The 18,536-nt window shown below is 49.7% G+C and overlaps 1 protein-coding gene across 10 annotated transcripts in view; it reads right to left on the bottom strand.

Moving 5' to 3' along the window:
* Window positions 1-274: 274 nt before the first annotated feature.
* Window positions 275-18,536, bottom strand: part of ST8SIA5 (ST8 alpha-N-acetyl-neuraminide alpha-2,8-sialyltransferase 5) — a 95,291-nt gene continuing 77,029 nt past the window's right edge. For 9 of the 10 annotated variants that reach the window (XM_065533884.2, XM_065533885.2, XM_074022389.1 and 6 more), the window contains 4 exons: window positions 16,066-16,210; window positions 13,468-13,580; window positions 9,310-9,402; window positions 6,073-7,459 (listed from right to left, as the gene is read on the bottom strand). In XM_065533884.2, the coding sequence (XP_065389956.1) occupies window positions 6,991-7,459; window positions 9,310-9,402; window positions 13,468-13,580; window positions 16,066-16,210 (820 nt within the window). In that variant the 3' untranslated portion in view covers window positions 6,073-6,990. Of the gene's footprint in view, window positions 7,460-9,309; window positions 9,403-13,467; window positions 13,581-16,065; window positions 16,211-18,536 lie in introns of all 10 variants that reach the window. The other variant, XM_005586777.5, reaches the window with a different exon arrangement.

Below are 18,536 nucleotides of genomic sequence, written 5' to 3'. Positions count from 1 at the left end.
CCAAGGCAAAAACAAAAACAAAAATCAGATTTCTGCTTTAGGGACACCCAAAACAGTTCATGTCATTTGAGAACTGCTTGCACTTAAGTGATTCTTTATACTTAAGAAGTCTTTGGTATACTATGCTAAGTGAAATAAGCCAGTCATCAGCAAGACAAATATTATATGATTCTACTTATATGAGGGACCTAGAGCAATAAAATTCATAGAGAAAGAAAGTAGAATTGTGATTGCCAGGGGCTGGGGAAGGGGGAAGTGAAGACTTGTCATTTAATGGGTTTAAAGTTTTCATTTTGCAAGACGAGAAGAGTTCCAGAGACAGAATATACAACAATGTGAAAGTACTTACCATTACTGAACTGTATACTTAAAAATGGTTAAGATGATACATTTTATGTTATGTGTATTTATCATAATTACAAATGAAAAAGAAATCTTTGTTCGTGTTAAAGCAAAACCAGTTTTGTAAATGTTATAGATTCCCGAGCACTTGATTTTTGTTGCTAGGTTCATAGCGGGTTATATATTATATTTGTATGTACAGAAAAGGCAGAAGTTGGGTTGTGTGCCGAATTCTTCCTTTCATTCTTTTCCTACTCAAGGCTCCAGTCTGAATTTCAAGCAATACATGGCCACTCAACTGGTGGCAACTTCTGAACCACAAGCAGTTGTATGCTCAGGGAACAGATAGGGGCCTCACACATGCTGATTCCTAGGCACCACCTCTCCCCCAGGTTATCAGTTCAGTTTTAACAAGCACCCAGGTGATTCTGATGCAGTCCATCAGAAGGCCATCCTACTGTAGTCTACCCTTTGACGATCACACGGGTTTATTAGGATGCCCTGTAGGATAGAATCAGCCTCCACAGACTGGCCTCGTTTGACTAGACCTCTAAACAATAGCACAAGGCACACCCTGGCCACCGGTGCACCCCTCGCCTGGCCTCACCTGACCGCTGAGCCACAGTTAGCCTCTTCCTGGAGGGTGCCCTGGTTACAGGGAGGAGACTAGGTCAGGGCGTGTGTTGAGCTCAGAGCAGCAGCACCTTTTCTCCCCTGGGAAACAACAACATGCTCATGGCCTTCCCCTGGGCATCCAGAGCAGACATCCTGCAAAGCTCAGCTCACCTGTTTCCCAGCCAAAGCATTCAGCATGCTCCTCTAGTTTCTGAAACACCGTTGATAAATTCCTCTTACATTGCTTCCCAGGCTGCGCCTCAGCCACAGGGATGTAAGATCCTGACATGTTTGTGTGGCTTTGAGGAAGGGAAGAAGTAGAGAAGAAACAAAACATCTCTCCCTTCTTTCATTTAAACTAGAGGAGAAAGGATTGGCGAGCCAGCAAAAAGCAGATGAGCAGGATTATAATGAGGGAAAACAAGAGGCTAGCCGAGCCCACAAGCCCCCACTAGACAGACACTTCAGCCTCCTGAGCCTCAAGCTCCCCTGGACAGGCAGGAGGAGTCTCTGCCTTCTGGGATGTGCTAGGTAAAAAAATCAATAGAGGACTCTCCTCAGCCGACAATTTCCCCAAGGTGTTACTCGGTTTATTAGTGGGGTCTCCTGAACTGCTGGAGTTCCCCCAGGAACCAGAGACCTCATTAGTAAACACGTGTTGAGTGGCCATGGCACGTGCTTCCCTGCCAGTGCCGGCAGTATAAAATGAGCTTAGATATCGTGTATTCCCTTGGGGAGAAGGCAAACCTTCTATCAAGGACACAGGGGCCCTTATGCTGTGTGCTATGAGGATGTCCTAACGGAGTCGGTGACGGTTGCAGCAGAAGCACAGAGGAGAGAGTGCCCAGCCCAGGTCTCTAGAGGGGAGGATGCAGGGGGCCATTACCTGACTTCTGCAAAAGTGGTCAGATAAAAGGAAGGAGAGAGGAACTTAGGAGTGTGAGGGCCATTCCAAGTGTTTCAACAGAGTGTGCAAAGGCACCTGGAATAGTATGGGATAGGGCAGGGAGATGGCAGGAAGATCTCTGGGAAGGTGAGTAAGCCAGCTTCGGACACTGCCTGCATGACTTGGTAAAGAACTTGAAGTTTATGGTACAGGCAGGCAATGGGCCCCACAAAAGGTATTTTTGGAAGGTTATTCTCTGAAAGCAGAAAGATCCATCAGAAGGGTCTGGGTTAGGGCAGTAGCAGAGGGGATGCAAGGAGGGAATGACTTAAAGGGATGTTTATGAATTGGAATTGACAAGATATGGTGAACAAATACACATAAAGAGTGAAGGAGAAGGAAGAGGCAAGGGTGATCCAAGTTTTGGGCCAAGGCAACCTCTGCTTGCTTAGTGTCTAGTTTGTGCTGGGCACTGTGCTAGTCATTGTACGACACTATTTCACTTAGCTTTGCAACAGCTGTTGAGGTTGGTATCCTGTCCTCATTTCAGATGATGAGTCCAGGGTCTCCGGGGCCTTCCGGAGCTCCCCCAAGTTCACACAGCTACAAAGTAGTGGGAGGAGACTCTGAGTTCAGATTGTTCTTTTAACTATACCAGTTGAGGACATGTTGAGGTCTGAGATGCTGTGCAGACACAGACATGCAGGAGGCCACAGTGAGCATGCTTCCAATGCTCCTGGGGAGGGCTGGCCTGCAGGTAGAGGGGTTAAGATGCCAGGGCAGGAGATACTTAAGGCTGTGAATAGATGAGAGTTCCGCAGGAATGCTCCTAGGAAGAGAAGAGAACCCTGAGGAAGCTTCACGGAAGATGAATCCACAAAGGAACCTGAGAAGGAGCATTCAGCGAGACAGGAGGAAAGTCAGGGAGGAATAGTTAGAAAACAGAAGAGGAGAGGACTTTAGAAAGACCAGAGAGACTGGGCACAGTGGCTCACACCTGTAATCCCAGCACTTTGGGAGGCCAAGGCAGGAGGATTGCTTGAGCTCAGGAGTTTGAGACTAGCCTCATAAACATAGCAAAACTGTTTCTACAAAAAAAAAAAAAAAAATTAAAAATTAGCTGGGAGTAATGGCACGTGCCTGTGGTCCTAGCTACTTGGGAGGCTGAGGTGGGAGGATCATTTGAACCCAGGTGTTGAGGCTGCAGTGAGCCATATTTACATCACCACACTCTAGCCTGGGTGACAGAGGGAGACCCTGTCTCAAACAAACAAAAAAGACCAGAGAGGCCAACCTTGTCAAATGTTACGCAGATGTCAAGGATGATATCTGAGAAGTATCTGCTGCTTTGCTGGTTACACTTTTTATGCTGCCAACCTTCAGAATTCGGAATTGACCTTGGTTATCCCCTCCTCCTCCTCTCCCAGATAACTGTCCCTGAGACTGGATTTGACAGTGTTCAGCACAACCAGCTCCCATGTATGTTTGTGGGATTCTTCATTTAACATCTGTACATACACACACACCAGACCACAAACTCCCAGAGGGCAAGGATGACGTTTTGTTCATCACTAGTTCCCTGGCACCTGGCACCATGCCTGGCACAACATAAGCACTCAATAAATATAATTTATTCACCAATTCACTCACTAAATTGGCGAATGACTGTCTGAAGCCAGCACTCTACTCTGCCTCAATTGTTTCTAAGCACTGCTCTGTTTCCTCCCTGCTCTCAACAAAGTCAAGGGCGATGAGCACATGCTGTCTCTGGGCACCCGGTGATTAGTGGGCAGAGCTGCCGCAGCAGCGTTGCTGAAATGGTCTCAGAGGCTGCCTCTGACCTTGAGCCACCTTTCTTTGTGCTTGGCTAAGCACTGAGTCATTTACTTGTTTTTGCTGCCTTTCAAGTCTGGAGCAGTGGGTTTAGCACAAAGGAAGCCATGATGGTTGTTTTGTTTACAGGGAATCGACTTCCCTTAAATAATGATTCAATGGGTAGTCTGCACTGCATGGTGGCATGGTGACAGGGCTGTGGCGGAACATGGCAGAAGGCTTCCAGAGTCAACACCAGGCTCTCTGAGCCTTTGAAAAAATGTTTTTCTTATAAACACTGGCCATGTAGCCCTAGGCAAATCATTCGTGTTGTCACTTAACATGTGCTATTTCTGGGCATCTTTCCTCACCTTAAAAATGTGACGATGGCCTCAGTTCCCCTCCAATGCCACTGTGGGTAAGTCACTACTGCTGTAGAGGGTAGGGTTAGGGAGAGGTACCTAGAAGCACAGATTGCTTCCTGGACAATGACAGCCTCCCAGAGGAGGCTGTCCCTGGAGGAGGGCTCCGTACTATCCTGCACAGGGCATCTTGGTCAGGATCCCTCATGTTCTGGTGTCACTGACTGGGAAGCTAAGACAGAGGTTTGGAGCACAGATTTCGGGGCTCTACAGATGTGGGTGCAGTTTCCTCCATTGGGTGCCTGACCAAGGGCAAGTCCCAGAATTGCCCTGAGCCTCGGTCTCCTCATCTGTACAATGGAAGCTTCCTTACCCAAAGGGGTCTCATGATGATTACAGGAGATAATATAGGGAAAGTGCTTAACGGAGGGCCTGGCACAGAATGAGAGCATGGTAAATGCTAGCTATTATAAAAAGAAATATTACTTATTACTTAGATCCATTCATCATGAATGTCCCCCCAAAATAAAGAGATTGTACAGACCCTGAAGATTTTTACAAAGCTTCTAGTTGTAGAGATGAGGCAACTGAGACATTGAGGGAGAGGAAGGACTGGCCCTAAGACCCACAGGCAGGAATACGGCCAGCAGCCAGGTGTCCCAACTCCTCTGTGGGCTGGATCCCGATGCTCCAATCCCCAGCTCCTACGAGGGCCCTGGCTGGGGAAGATTCCAATTTGCAGCACCCTCGGCTGTGGGAATCCTGATGTCTGTGTCACCAGGGAGCCTCCCCCAAACACTGCCCATCTGGAACATAAGTAGTACCCAGAGGGCTTCCAGTAGAGGGCTCTGTCCACAACAGGCACTCAGTAAAGCCCCAGGCGTGACTTGACCCAGGTCACATATTTGCTCTGGGCCTGCTTCCTTAGTGGAACACAATGGTCTTTAAGAACCTTCTAGTTTTTATATGCCATGGTTTCAAGAACTGGGTTCAATTAACCATGTAGTGGCTAGAAATCTCAGTTAACTGGAATCTTTCCCAGAAATTCCCTCCCTGGGAGAAATAGGCAGAGCTCAAGAAAGTTAATAACCATCCACTGTCCTTTGCAGTTCTTCCTGGTTTAGCAGGTGTTTGGGCTCACTTCATCCCCTTGGCTAAACAGACTGAGGCTCGGAGCCACCTGAGGTTTTCCCAACCAGGACCAGAGCTCAGAATGCAGGTGAGAGTCAGCATTGAGAACAGTGTTGTGTACAGGGCACAGGCTCCACAACAACCCACCACAGGAAGCACAAGCCAAGACACAAAGGTTTGGCCAAGAATGGAGCCCTGGATCAGGAGCCTGGAAGCCTGGGGTAAAGCCTGCGCTCTCCTCATCCCTGACTGGCTCAGCCAAGGGGCCTGTCAAATGAGGTGACTGGATAGCAGATGCCACTCCCTGCTATATTCTCACAGCTCCTAACCCTCCCAGAGCACCCAGCACGTGGGACTGGGCCTATAGTCTCTGGGCCCTGCATCCCCAGAAGATACAGATAATGCCTTTGTTTATCCTCATGTCTTCCTAAGTCCCACCACAGACCAAAGCAGAATAGGCTTTCCAGAAATGTTTAAGGGGAGGAAGAAAAGAGGAAGTGAGGGAGGTAGAAAGGAAGGAGGGAGGGAGACAGGTAGCCAGGCAGGTGGGCTGAAGTCCTCCTCCCAGCACTCACATCCTATGGTTCCACAAAGCTAAGTTCTAAGGCAGTTCACCAAGTGTCTCTTAGACACCGTCCCATTTATGGTGGAAACACCATAGGGAGAAGCAAAGGGAATTAATTTCAGGTGTGAAATGACATGTGAACCCCTCTCTGCCTAAGCCCGACTGACTGCCCCAAGCCCAGGCTTGGCTGTGAGAAGTCCCGTCTTCCCAGCAGAAGCCTCAGTGATGCTGGTGTCGGAGGCCACAACTCGCTTCTCTCTGCTAAGCTCACCACCTGACATGTCAGTGCTTTCCAGCCCAGAGCCTATGGTTCCGACTGAGGAACACGATACAGCAGGATTCTGCAGGATTCAGAGACATGAGAGGAAGAGGTCTTTATAAATAACTCCTGGTTTAAATGGAGCTGAAAATAGGGAGACAGAAGAGGAAGTCAATCGCTAAGCACTTATTGAGTCAATAACATTGGCTTGGAAGCCATAGTGCAAGTGGCTGGTTTGGTTTATTTCCTTCTCATCAAAAGAACTAACGTAGGATTGAACCTGGGGGCACCAAGACTGCGTGTGCGTCCGAGGATGTGTCTGAAAGGATGTGGTGCTTCTCAGGTGATGTCTCAACCAAGACATAACCCAGGCCTTGCGTTAGATCTCTGTGTGTCATGGAAGAACGTGTCGGGTGGTGTGGCTTGGCTGTTAAGTCCCTGGACCTCTTGAGATCACTTTCTTCACTGGAAGGTCTAGTCACTGGGTTGGCCTCTAAGCTCTGAGATTTAGATAGCAATTCATAGCTGAGTCCTCGATATAAAACTCAGGAACCAAAAGTGTGAATAAAATCTTCACTGTGCTCAAGTGTCCTGTGAAGTGTCCTGTCTCTGCCCTTGATTCCATTCTCTGTAGGGCCTTCCTTTAGCTGCAACAAGGGTCTGCAGTTTGTGCTCTCTCTCGGATGACAAAAGTGGGTGGAAATGTGCTTTATTCACTTGCAGTCCCCAGGGCCCCTGATCTTGGGGTGTGGTCCAGCAGCATGCTAGCCGGGGCAGGTGGAGGCACTGGGCAGATGCACCGGTGGGGGCCAGGCCAGGAGGCTCAGCACAGAGCTGATTCTGCCCCGGTTCCCAAACCTGCCTCCCCACCCCAGTATCCAAGTACAGAACTGAACTACGGAGGGAGAGGCAGTCTGAACGCCAGGTCCCCACGCTGCCCGGTTCAGGACTCCCAGTTCAACCGGTAGGGACAGCAGGAGAGAATGCACCGCTTGCCGGACAGCCTGGTGAGCCGCCATCAGCAGCAGCTGCAGGTGCCCGTGTGCACGCGGAGGATGCCTCGGCTGTGCAAGTGCAGGAAGTTGAAGATCTCGGAGGGCATGGCGTGGAAGCCGGGACGCGGCTTGACGTTGTCATAGTAGTGGTGAGTGATGTAGAGGCCCGAGGGGTTCATGGGGAAGGCCCAGAAGCCGAAGAGGTGCACCTCCTCACAGAGCTCCAGCGCCGCAGTGGCCAGAATGAGGCCAGTGCTGATGCGCTTGGCTCGCACGCCCAGGCTGAGCCAGTAGCGCGACACGTTGACCAGGTACTGCGGGTGGAAGTAGTAGACAGCCTGCGGCGACTCGAAGTCGTCCAGCACGTACTTGACGCGGATGGACACGTCGGTGTTGCGCGTGTTGTAGAAGGCGGGCAGCAGCACCGACGCGTTCTCATACACCTGCAGCACGCGGTAGAACGGCCGCCGCCACTTCTCCAGCTTGTGGAACCTGCGCAGGGCGCGAGTGAGAGGTGAGCGCCCACTCCTCTGTGCCCCGACGCCCCTCGCTTCCCCACCCCTTGCACCCTGGGGCTTTACAAAGGACGGAAGGGACTTATCAGGCCACCTGCCTCCTGACACCTCACGCACCTGTGCAGATGAAGATGAGACCTCTCTCATGGGCAGCTGAGTTTCTGTAAGTGGGTGCAGGAGAGGGCAGTTGGGATCCAAAGGGACAGATATCCAGGGTGTGGCTGCAGGGGGCAGGGCAATGCTGAACCCAAAAGGATGAGGGTGGCCCAAGGGAGGCTCATCAGGGAAGTGGTTGCCGGAGTGGAGGCTTGCTCTAGAGGCCTCACTCCATTCACCTGTACTGTCATCCTCAAGATCCCCAGGAACGAATCCCATATGCAGCTGCCTGTCCTGGCTCAGAAGCTTCTTCTCCGGCAGCCTCCGTTTCTCTCTCACACACTAGTGTGTTGCTTTTAGACACAGGGTCTTGCTCTGTCATGCAGGCTGGAGTGCAGTGGTGCAATCATAGCTCATTGCAGCCTCGAAATCCTGGGCTCAAACAATCCCCCCACCTCAGCCTCCTGAGTAGCTGAGACTACAGGTGTGCATCACAATACTTGGCTATTTTTTTTTATTTTAATTTTTTGTAGAGACCAGGGACTTGCGATGTTGCCCAAGCTAGTCTCCAACTCCTGGCCGCAAGCCACACTCCGGCCTCAGCCTCCCAAAGCACTGTGGTTATAGGCATGAGACACCATGCCTGGCCCCATTTCTTTACATTAAGCAGCCTCCCCTCTTGGGCCCTCTCTCTCGTCTCTGAGCACTCCTTCACTTGGTGACTTTTCTGTCTCTTCTCGCCCCTTAATAGCTGTTCCCTGGGCATCTGATCCAATTCAATGACCCCCTCCTCTCATCTCCCACTGTCCCCTCCTCTTACATGTCCTCTGACCTGGTTGGTGTGACTATGCCCAGGGCTAGGGTTTCAACAATTCCCCTAAAACCGTCCAGATGAACCCCATAGAGCTCCAGTGCCGCGGTGGCCACAGTGAGGCCAGTGCTGATGTGCTTGGTTCACACCCCCAGGCTGAGCCAGTAGCGCGACACACTGACCAGGTACTGCGGGTGGAAGTCGTAGACAGCTTGGGTGACTCAAAGTCATCCAGCACGTACTTGACACGGATGGACACATCCGTGTTGCGCGTGTTGTAGAAGGTGGGCAGCAGCATCGATGCATTCTCGCATGCCTGCAGCACGCAGTTCCTCCTGTGAAAGTTCATCCGGAAGGTTTTAGGGGAAGTGTTGAAACCCTAGCCCTGGGCATAGTCACACCAACCAAGTCAGAGGACATATAAGAGGAGGGGACAGTGGGAGATGAGAGGAGGGGAGCCAGGAGGGGAGCTGAGATCTCAGTGTGAGCTTCTCCCCAGTACCACCTGGACACAGCCAGGTAGGGAGCTGCCTGCCCTGGTCACACCCTGGAAAGCTCTCCCGCCCATCTCTAGGTGAAGGTGGTGTAGACCAGCACTGTCCAAAAGAAATAATGCAGGCCACATATGGAATTTAACCATGTCCGAGTAAGCACATGTGAAAAAATAGAAATGGGTGAAGTTTTTATATTTTCTTTAACCCACTATTTCGAAAATACTATTACTTCAACATGTAATTAATATAACAAGTTAATTAGACGTTATCCTGCTTTTGTATTAAGTCTTTGAAACCCAGTGTGTGTTTTACACTCACAGCCAGCACATCTCCATCTGGACTAGCCACACTTCCAGTGCCCAGTAGCTGCATGTGACTACTGGCTAACATTTTGGACAGTGCAGCTCTAGAAAGAGGGCCACTGACCTCTCTGTGATGATGCTGGGGTTCACAGTGACCACATCCGTCTTCACCCCCACGTCCATGGTATACTTCTCTGAGATGGGGGGCAGGTTGCACCTGCAGAAGAGAAGAGGCAGCCCAAGGTGGTCAGTCATTCAATAGGTCAGGCTGGGGAAGGCGCAAGGGGAGGGGAGGGATGGTGATCATGTGGGCAGAGGGATGCAACAGCAACCAGCTAGGCAGGTTCTCTGTGGCCAGGTGGTAAGACAGTCGTTCTTCTGCTCCTTATCAGGCACTGGGACAGCCAACAGGCCTTGCTGAAGTTCCAGACACATGGGGCAGATAAACCACCAGATGTAAAATGCAGTTACAAGCTTGGATAGTCCCTGGACCTCTGGAGGATGGGATTATGGCTTTCAGAGGACAGGTGGCAGGGGAGCATCTCCTTTTCTAGAGAGCCAAGGCTTCCCTGAGGAAGCAATGCTTGAGCTGAGGTCTGAAGGAGGAAGTGAGCAAAAGTCCTGTGGCAGGAGAAAGGCTAAATAAACATGGGATATATTCAAAGATGCATCTTAGAAATGCAACACATATTGCATGCAAAAGCAAGTCACCACCATTTGTAGAAAGCCCCATAGTAGGAAGAGTAATAGCCCCCAAAGGTGTCCACGTCCTAATCCCTGGAACCTGTGACTATGCAGCCTTATGTGGCAGAAGGGACTCTGCAGCTGCAATTAAGTTTAGGATCTTGAGATGGAGTCATTGCCCTGAGTTATCTGGGGCAGTCCAGTGTCATCACAAGTGTCTTTATAAGAGGTGATATGACAACCAGGGAGAAGAAGAAAATACGTGGCAACAGAATTGGAGTCAAAGAAAGAAACTGGAAGATACTCCACTGTGGGCTCTGCCATGAGCCAAGGACTACAAGGAGCTTCTAGGAGCTGAAAAAGGAAACGAATTCTCCCTGAGAGCCCCCAGAAGGGAATGCAGTTCTGCAGACACCTTGATTTTAGTCCAGTGAGACTTCTGACCTCCAAGACTGTAAGATAATAAAATCTGTGTTGTTTAAACCACTAATTTGGTAGTATTTTTTTTATAGCAGCAATAGGAAACGAATACAGCCCCAAACAAACATAGTTTAACAATACATTGTCAGGGGTACATCTACATATGACAAAACAGTTTTTAACAATGAGAGAATGATTAAGTACTCAATTCAGGGTAGCGACACCTCTTGGGGGAAACAGAGGTAGAATGGGAAGGAGCACATCAGTTGATACAAAGGCTCGATACAAACATTCAACTTCTTAAATCAAGTGGTTGTTCTACAAATATTCATTTTATTGTTTTGCTTCATACTTAGGTGGTGCAAATATTCTTCATATCAAATACTACATAATGAATGGATGAATAATAAATTTTGAAATAAGCAGGTGTTAGCTGGGTGAACGTGGAACTCATGAGCATTCCAGACACAGGTCCTGTGCAAAGGTCCTGTGGTAGATGAGAACATGAAGCACCCAGGAGTGACTGTGGCCTGGTGACTGGAGCACAGGCAAGGTGGGAATGGTACAAGCTGAGGGCAGAGAGGGAAGAAGGGGCCAGACTATAAGGGACGGTGGGCCATGTGAAGAATGTGGCCCTTTGTCAAGGGAAAGCCATGGGTTTAAGGAATAACTGTGCAGAAGAACCCTCTATAACAGGACTATGACTTTCACCTACTTTATGATCCAACCACACCCCTGTCTATCAGACCACTATGAAAGGCAGGTTTTATATTATCGTTAAAGATTGAGCGGGGGAGTCGGGGGTGTCTACAGTCAATTGCCATTTTTTTTGAGCATCTGTGGCATGCCAGGAACTTTCACAGGATTATATGAGCCATCAATAACCTCAGGTGGCAGATATTAGGCTCCCTGTGTTGCAAATGAGAAACTAGGCATTCAGAGGGTCAAGGCAGGGCGGAGGACGGGCCTGACTCCAAGCCCAGGTCTCGTTCCCAGTACAATAGCATCTAGTGTGGACATGCCTAGAACAGGATGGAGTCTCAGGGCATCTTGGCATGCACATACAAGCACCCAGCAAGGCTTTGCTGCTGCCGCACTGCTCTGACGATGATGACGATGAGAATGGAAGGGCCCACAGCATTTCCAAAACTAGCAAACACAGCTGTGTGCTCTCACAGATCTTAACAGATCTTAGGTGGTGGGACAAGAGACTAGCCCCTTTGAGGGAGACGCTTACTGTCATATGATCAAGCTAGGGAAATGATGTGATATCACAGAAAGAATGCAAGACCAGAACTATATCCCATTTCTGACTATGACTAGCCCCCATGACCCTAGCAAGGAATATCATCCCCTCCCAAAAAATTGTTTTTCATCTGTAAAATGAGAGGAATATTTTAAAATAACATTTTCATTATAATAAAACTTAGTATGTGTCCCGCATTGTTTGAAGATTTTAAACATTAATTCATTTATTCCTCATACTGACCCCAACGGGTAGGTACTATTATCATCCTCATCTTTCATTTTAGGAGATAAAGGTGTAGTGGCTAGGTAACTTATGCAAAGTAACACAGCTTTTTCTAACTCAAACCAGGCTCCCCAGCTTCAGAGCCTGTGGACAGAACCACTATACGCTCCACTTCTTAGCCCTGAAAATCACTTAAGTCCATTCTTTCATTCACGCCTTCATTCCTTCATTGAAGACTCATTTTTCTGAGTAGTTATGTTGTGCCAATTATATCAGTTACTGTAAACAGAAGTTCTCTGTGTGTTTCCAATCTGCAAGAGTGAGACCACTTAGCGGGTCCCTGGTTATAGGGCTGGGTGTTAAAGGCCACATGAGAGGTGGACACCAGGTTCCGTGGGAGCCCAGAAAAGAGTGCAAGTGGGTTTAGCCAGGGAAGGAGTGGGTGATTCTTGAGCTAAGCTTGGAAGGACAAGTGGCAGTTGGCAAAGCAGGATGCAGGGGCTGGGGAGACAGCATTCCAGCCAGAGGGAACAGGACCTGGGGGGCAGTTGCTGGCATTAACTGGGCTCTAATGGTATGTCCAGTGCTGGAGGTACTAAGAGTTATACAATCATTATGTCATTTAATCCCAAAACTGATGGAGCTGCTATCCTTACCCCCATTTTGCAGATGAGGAAAACAAGGCCCAGAAGGATGACATGACATTCCTGAGGTCACATGCCTAGCAAAGCTGGAGCCTGGATCAAAGTTCAGGGAGACCCCATAGACCTTGGCTTCTCCTCAAAAGACCATCTTGAAAGAGGCTTTCCCTGCCTCCCCTGGCAGGAATGTGGCTGGGCTAAGGATTCAGTGAGGGCCAGAGATTTCGGTGTTGGAGGAAGCTTAACCTTCAAAGCTGGACTCGACTAGGCATCCACAGGGAGCACGTGGGCAGACTCCAGATCACAGAGAGGTGTGTCTCTCACACTCCGTCTGCGACAGCAGGTGACGCAGGGTGCCCAAGTCTTCCTTCTTCTAGAGATAGAGGCTGGGGTTGGACATCCAAGAACCCAAAATATGCAGAAGTCCCTTTATTTTAGGACCTCAAATCACACCAAACCTGCTCTACCCTCCCCAACCTGACACGTAATGAGTGGCCCGATGATTGTGGATCCATGCTTCCTGCGACCCCACTGCAGACTCAACCCAAGTCTGTTTGCTTTAAGCTCTTATTTTCAACCCACCTTCTTCACCCAGGCTAAAGATATACATGAAGATTCACTAAGAGATAAGAGTGGGGCTTTATGTAAGGAAGAAGTGCAAGGACCAGTCTCTGGCTTAGTTGAAGCCAATATTGGTGTCTGCCACAAGGGTGCCCTGGTTCCACCAGTGCTTCTGGAAGGGTAGCACCCACCCAAGATGATGGTGCCCAGACGACCTCCCGACACAGCTGCAAGCTCCTGAGTCCTCAGTGCCTTCAAATCTGTGATGCCCTTTGCTCTTAACATAGCTCCCATTGTGCAGATGTGGACACTGAGGACCTGGGAGTTTAACGACTTCCCCAAAGGGTTGGGGCTGGAGAGAAGAAGGGATATCCCAGACCTGAGGGTCTGCAGGGGTGGGGAGTGGGGATTACTTGCTTAAAGGGTAGCATTAGGGCACCGGGGAAGAATATGGAGGAGGAGGGCCACGGGGTAGTGGCAAGGGCAGTGCCAGGGTTTCTTTTACCGGAAGACGAAGTCGGCGCTGTTGATCTCCCTCCCGCAGCGGCTGTTCTTCAGGATGCCTCCGTTGCCCACCACAGCACACTTCTTAAACTGGGATCGGTAGTAGGGCATGTCCTGGGGGAGGCAAAGGCAAAGCTGTCAGAGCCAAGCCACCCCCTGCCTCCACCTGCGACTCTCACCTCTGCAAGCACACCTACCCCTGTTAGCTCCTGGCCCCAAGAGGCAGCCTTGTGGGGAATGTGGGAGGAAAGCGGCTTTCCACTTTACAGATGGGAAGAGTGATCAAGAGTCTTGTTACTATTAGATGGCCCCAAAGGCCACTCCCATCCCTGATGCCCAGGGCCTGCTGGGCAGCTTTGCTCCTGGCACACAGCAACTGGCAGTCCTGCACGAAATGGGGCCAGGCCTGTAGCCTGTGCTTCAGGTGGGACCAGCAGCCAGGCGGGGTCTTGTGGAGAATCACGCTGCCCTGGGACCATCAGGAATCAAGCTAAAATTAAGGGGGACTTCTGTGGGAGACTGTCCTTATTCATGGTCCATTTTCTCTGGATGGACAGGCCCAGTGAGCCAAGACAGGGAAAACAGGGGCATCTCACAGCCAGTGGGTGAGTAAACTGCACTATTAGACTTGTACGAGAGAGGAAAAAAAAAAACAAAACAGTCAGGTTCAGAAAAATCATCAAAAGTTTATTATGTTCTATATGGGTGTTTCCTAAACTTCTGTAAGTTAAGAACTACCTGGGATACTTTCTGAAAATATAAATTTCTGGGCTCCATCCCAGCACCACAGAATCACAGTCTCACAGATAGGAGGCTGGGAAGCTGAATTTTTTACAAACACAAAGAGACACTTATATTTAGGGAAGTTCAGGAAATGTGATTCTATGTCACATTGCTTTAATTCAGGGACAAGCGAACTACATATAGCCCATGGGCCACATCTGGCTTACCGTCTGTTTTTGTGTAACTTGCAAGCCAGGAATGGATTTTATATTTTTAAGTGGTTGGAAACAACCCAAAGAAGAAACGATTTTGTGATACATGAAAACTATGTAAAATTCCAATTTCGGCATCTAATAAGATTGAAAGTGTTACTGGAACATAGCTACTCTCATTTGTTTACTCATGTCTGTGGCTGCTTTGTGCTAGAATGACAGAGGTGAGTAGCAGTGACAGAGAGACTATGAACTGCAAATCCTAAAACAGTTACTGCCTGGTGCGTTCTGGAGAATGTCTGGTGAGCACTGCTGTCTGTCCCTGGGCTTCAGTGGTCCATACCCCGGCTCTCCTTGGATCTGTATGTCATACTAAGTTGTGTTACACCCACTGGCATTACCTGCGTGAAATGCAAGTCACCTGCTGTCACCAGCCTCATGTTCCAGGCCTTGTAAGACCCACCTTGTAAAGGTGGCTCAATACCATCCTCCCTTAGGGCCAAAGTGAGTGAGAACACATTTGACACTGCTCACCTTCAGCTCCTCCCCCACATCCCCAGAATGCATGAGTCTTACATATACACTCTGGTACCAGTCATAGAATGCAGGGAACTCTGGGCTTTGTTTCACACTCAGCCAAGAAGCAAGGCAGCCAAGGCCTTCAGATTTCATCCAAAAAGACCTCCACATGCCCCCACTCAGAATTTCTATAAACTACATTCACTAAGTGCTGTCCCGGGCCCAGAGCTCTCCTGGATGTGGTTATGAACACACCCATGCAACCTTCCTCCTCTTCAGAGTCCATACGCCACCACACCTGGGTAATTGCCACAACTGGCTGAAGGTGCAGGTTCCAGCGCCCCTTCTCTGAGACTAGTGCAGTGAGTCTGCACCAACAGTCAGCCCAGGTGATTGCAGGTGCACAGCATCAGTGATCTGAACATTTCACGTCTGTGGCTCACTCACTGCGGTTCTCGGTGGCCAAGGTCAGTGAACTAAACCATTCAGGTCTGTGGCTCACTCATTTTGTGGTCCTCCATGACCAGGGAGCCACCGTGCCAGCCCTGCACCGCCTACCTCCAGAACTCTTTTATGTGAAAGGAAAAAAATAAATATCTATCTTGATTAAGTCTCTGATATTTTAGATGTTCTGTTATAATCAGCCAAATCTACTCATAGTTCAAACCCCGGTGTTACAAATAAGAAGACTGAGGTTTTGAAAGACAAAATATCTGCCCATGGTCATCCAGGGAGCTGAACCTTTCAGAGTCTAGATCTGCACGGGGTGGTTCATTCTTGTGCTCACAACCTCTGCATGTGTTTTCGCTCGTGTGCCTACCTCAGGTGGGGGACAAATGTGTCGTCATTCTCTCCCATATCTGCAGGATATCCTCTGCAAGTAATGCAATACTCAGAATTTTCTAGTCACTTTCTCGCCAAAAGTCACTCAAATCATAAGCCAGTTGGCATTCATGGTTCTCAGAACCCCCAAAGAAACCCAGAGGGTGGGCTACTGCACCTCAGACAACTGGTCAACCAGGACCAAGACGACTGAGTCCAGAGGACAGTGAGTGAACCATGAAAAACCCCAGGGACATTGCCACGGAGGGCTACAGGGGCCGGCTCCCTCGCCTCACCCAGACCGCCCCTGCCCAAAGCAGCACCTTGGGAAACATGCGGAAAATCTCCTGGTTGATGTGATAGATGCCGCTGGTGTCCACCTCATACTTGAGCTTTGTCCCCAGGGGAGTGTTCTTCTGGGTGGTGAAGAGAAAGGCAGGGGCGTTGCAGCACCTGGACAGAGTGGACCTGCCAGGCAGGGAGACAGGCGGGAAAGACATGATGCAGGGCAAAGCACAGCCTCAAGAAGAATAGAGGGGTGGAGCCGAGGCCTCTCCTGCCCACCCATCTCCACGCTCACCCCCACCATGCATGGAGCCAAGGCCTCTCCTGCCCACTCATTCCCAGGCTCGCACCCACCCTGCACCTCTGCTCATGCTGTCCCCTCCCTTTTCAACGCCTCTCCCAAGGCCCCTGCCTTCTGCCACTCATTCAGGGCCCAGGCCAGGTTTCTTTCCATGAAGCCCCACCCAGCTGCCCCTGTCTGCACTGACAGAACTCCTCCATGGAGCTCAAGTCCTGGCCACTAACAGAGGGTGAGGAGGAGCTTTCCGAAGAGCTCCAAGCCAGGCCTGGCACGGAAACTTGGGTTGCAGTCCTGGTGTCAAGAGGCCCGGATTCTCGCTTCTGCTCTGCCCCGACCAGTTGTGAGGCTACTGGAAGGTGTCTCTCTCTCTGGGCCCTACTTTCTTCATGCAGGCTTGGCTCTTCTACCTCTAATCCTCTGTAACTTGTGATTGCAGCTTGCCAAAGCCAGGAAGGTTTTATAATCTTTTTTTTTTTTTTTTTTTTTTTTTTTGAGACAGGGTCTTACTCTGTTGCCCAGGTTGGAGTGCAATGGTGCAATCTCTGCTCACTGCAATCTCCGCCTTCCGGGTTCAAGCGATTCTCCTGCCACAGCCTCCCAAGTAGCTGGGATTACAGGCATGCACCACCATGCCCAGCTAATTTTTTTTTTTTTTTTTTTTTTTAAGTAAAGTCAGGGTTTCTCCATGTTGGCCAGGCTGGTCTCGAACTCCTAACCTCAGGTGATCCACCTGCTTCAGCCTCTCAGCCTCCCAAAGTGCTGGGATTACAGGTGTGAGCCACCATGCCCAGCCTATAATTTTTTTTTATTATTTTTTCATCTCTTGCAGGTACTTCACTGGGAAGCCCAGCTGGCTCCCAGTCACAGAGAGCAGAATTTCCTATAGAGAGCTGGGTTTCAGAATGTAACTTAAGGCTTCCTAGAGAGGAGGCCAAAGGCCTGGCAAGGCAGGGCCATGGGTTGGCATTACAAACCAGCATCTGGGCCTTTTAGCTTTGCTAGTTCAGAAGCTCAGTCTTGTCAGCCCACTGGAGAGCACTCCTATTGAGGGAGACTGACTCACACTAACCAAGCTCATGAGCGACTGATATATAAACCAGAATGTCAGCGTGCCTATTTGTAGGCAGCAGGGTGGGAGAAGGCCTCAGTTACAGGATTCCTTTCCTGTAACTGGAATGCTCATGCCTGCCTTCTAACACCCACCTGCCACTCCCTCATGGCACCAGGTTCCTGCCAGCCTGAATGAAGCATCTCATCATTGTTTCATGAGCTTGAAATGAGAGCAAAGGGAGGCAATGACCAGCCTGGAAGGTTTTCTCACTTAGAGCATGGCAAAGCCTGATGTCACTGCCTTTTCTCACACCTGAAACTGCTCCACCCCTCATGCCCAGAGCTCCACCCCTGCACTGTGCTGTCTTGTCCCTGCCAAAGGCTCCCACACTCATCCCTGTTTTCGTCTTGCCACATGATTTCCCTGTTGCTTCATGTTTCCTGAGATATGTGAGTCCCACTGCTGAGACTTTTTTTTTTTTTTTTTTGAGATGGAGTCTCGCTCTGTTGCCCAGGCTGGAGTGCATTGGCGTGATCTCTGCTCACTGCAACCTCCACCTCCTGGGTTCAAGCAATTCTCCTGCCTCAGCCTCCCAAGTAGCTGGGACTATAGGCATGCACCAACACGCCTGGCTAATTTCTTTGTATTTTTAGTACAGACAGGGTTTCACCATGTTGGCCAGGCTGATCTCGAACTCCTGACCTCGTGATCCGCCCACCATGGCCTCCCAAAGTGCTGGGATTATAGGCGTGAGCCACCACGCCTGGTCCATTGCTGAGACTTCTATTCTGTCCTAAGCCTGGACAACAGGCTTTTGCTTCTCACTGACCTGGTCCAGACTGAGTGTTTTATCAGCCATACTCTCAGTGTGCCAGGTCTCACTCGCCCCCAGGGGCACCTCTGTGCAGTGTGCACGGTAACGTTTCTAAGGGGCCAATTGGCAGCACAGATTATGGATCTATTCTCTACTCTCCCAGCACTTTGCTCAAGCTCATGTTCTGTTTTTTATGATAGGTGAGTCTCTGCAAACTACTGTCAGGCCTTTGCTGGGTCTTTGTAGTCTCTCAGAGGCCTCTGGCACCGGATCTTGAAGTGTTATCACTTTAAACATTCACATTTCTGAAAATGTGCCTCTTAAAACTACTACTCTACCTCTA

The sequence above is a fragment of the Macaca fascicularis genome, chromosome 18 (assembly GCF_037993035.2).
Source record: "Macaca fascicularis isolate 582-1 chromosome 18, T2T-MFA8v1.1".
Lineage (NCBI taxonomy): Eukaryota > Metazoa > Chordata > Mammalia > Primates > Cercopithecidae > Macaca > Macaca fascicularis.
The sequence above is the reverse complement of the archived record's forward strand: the minus strand, read 5'-3'. Positions and strand labels throughout refer to the sequence as shown.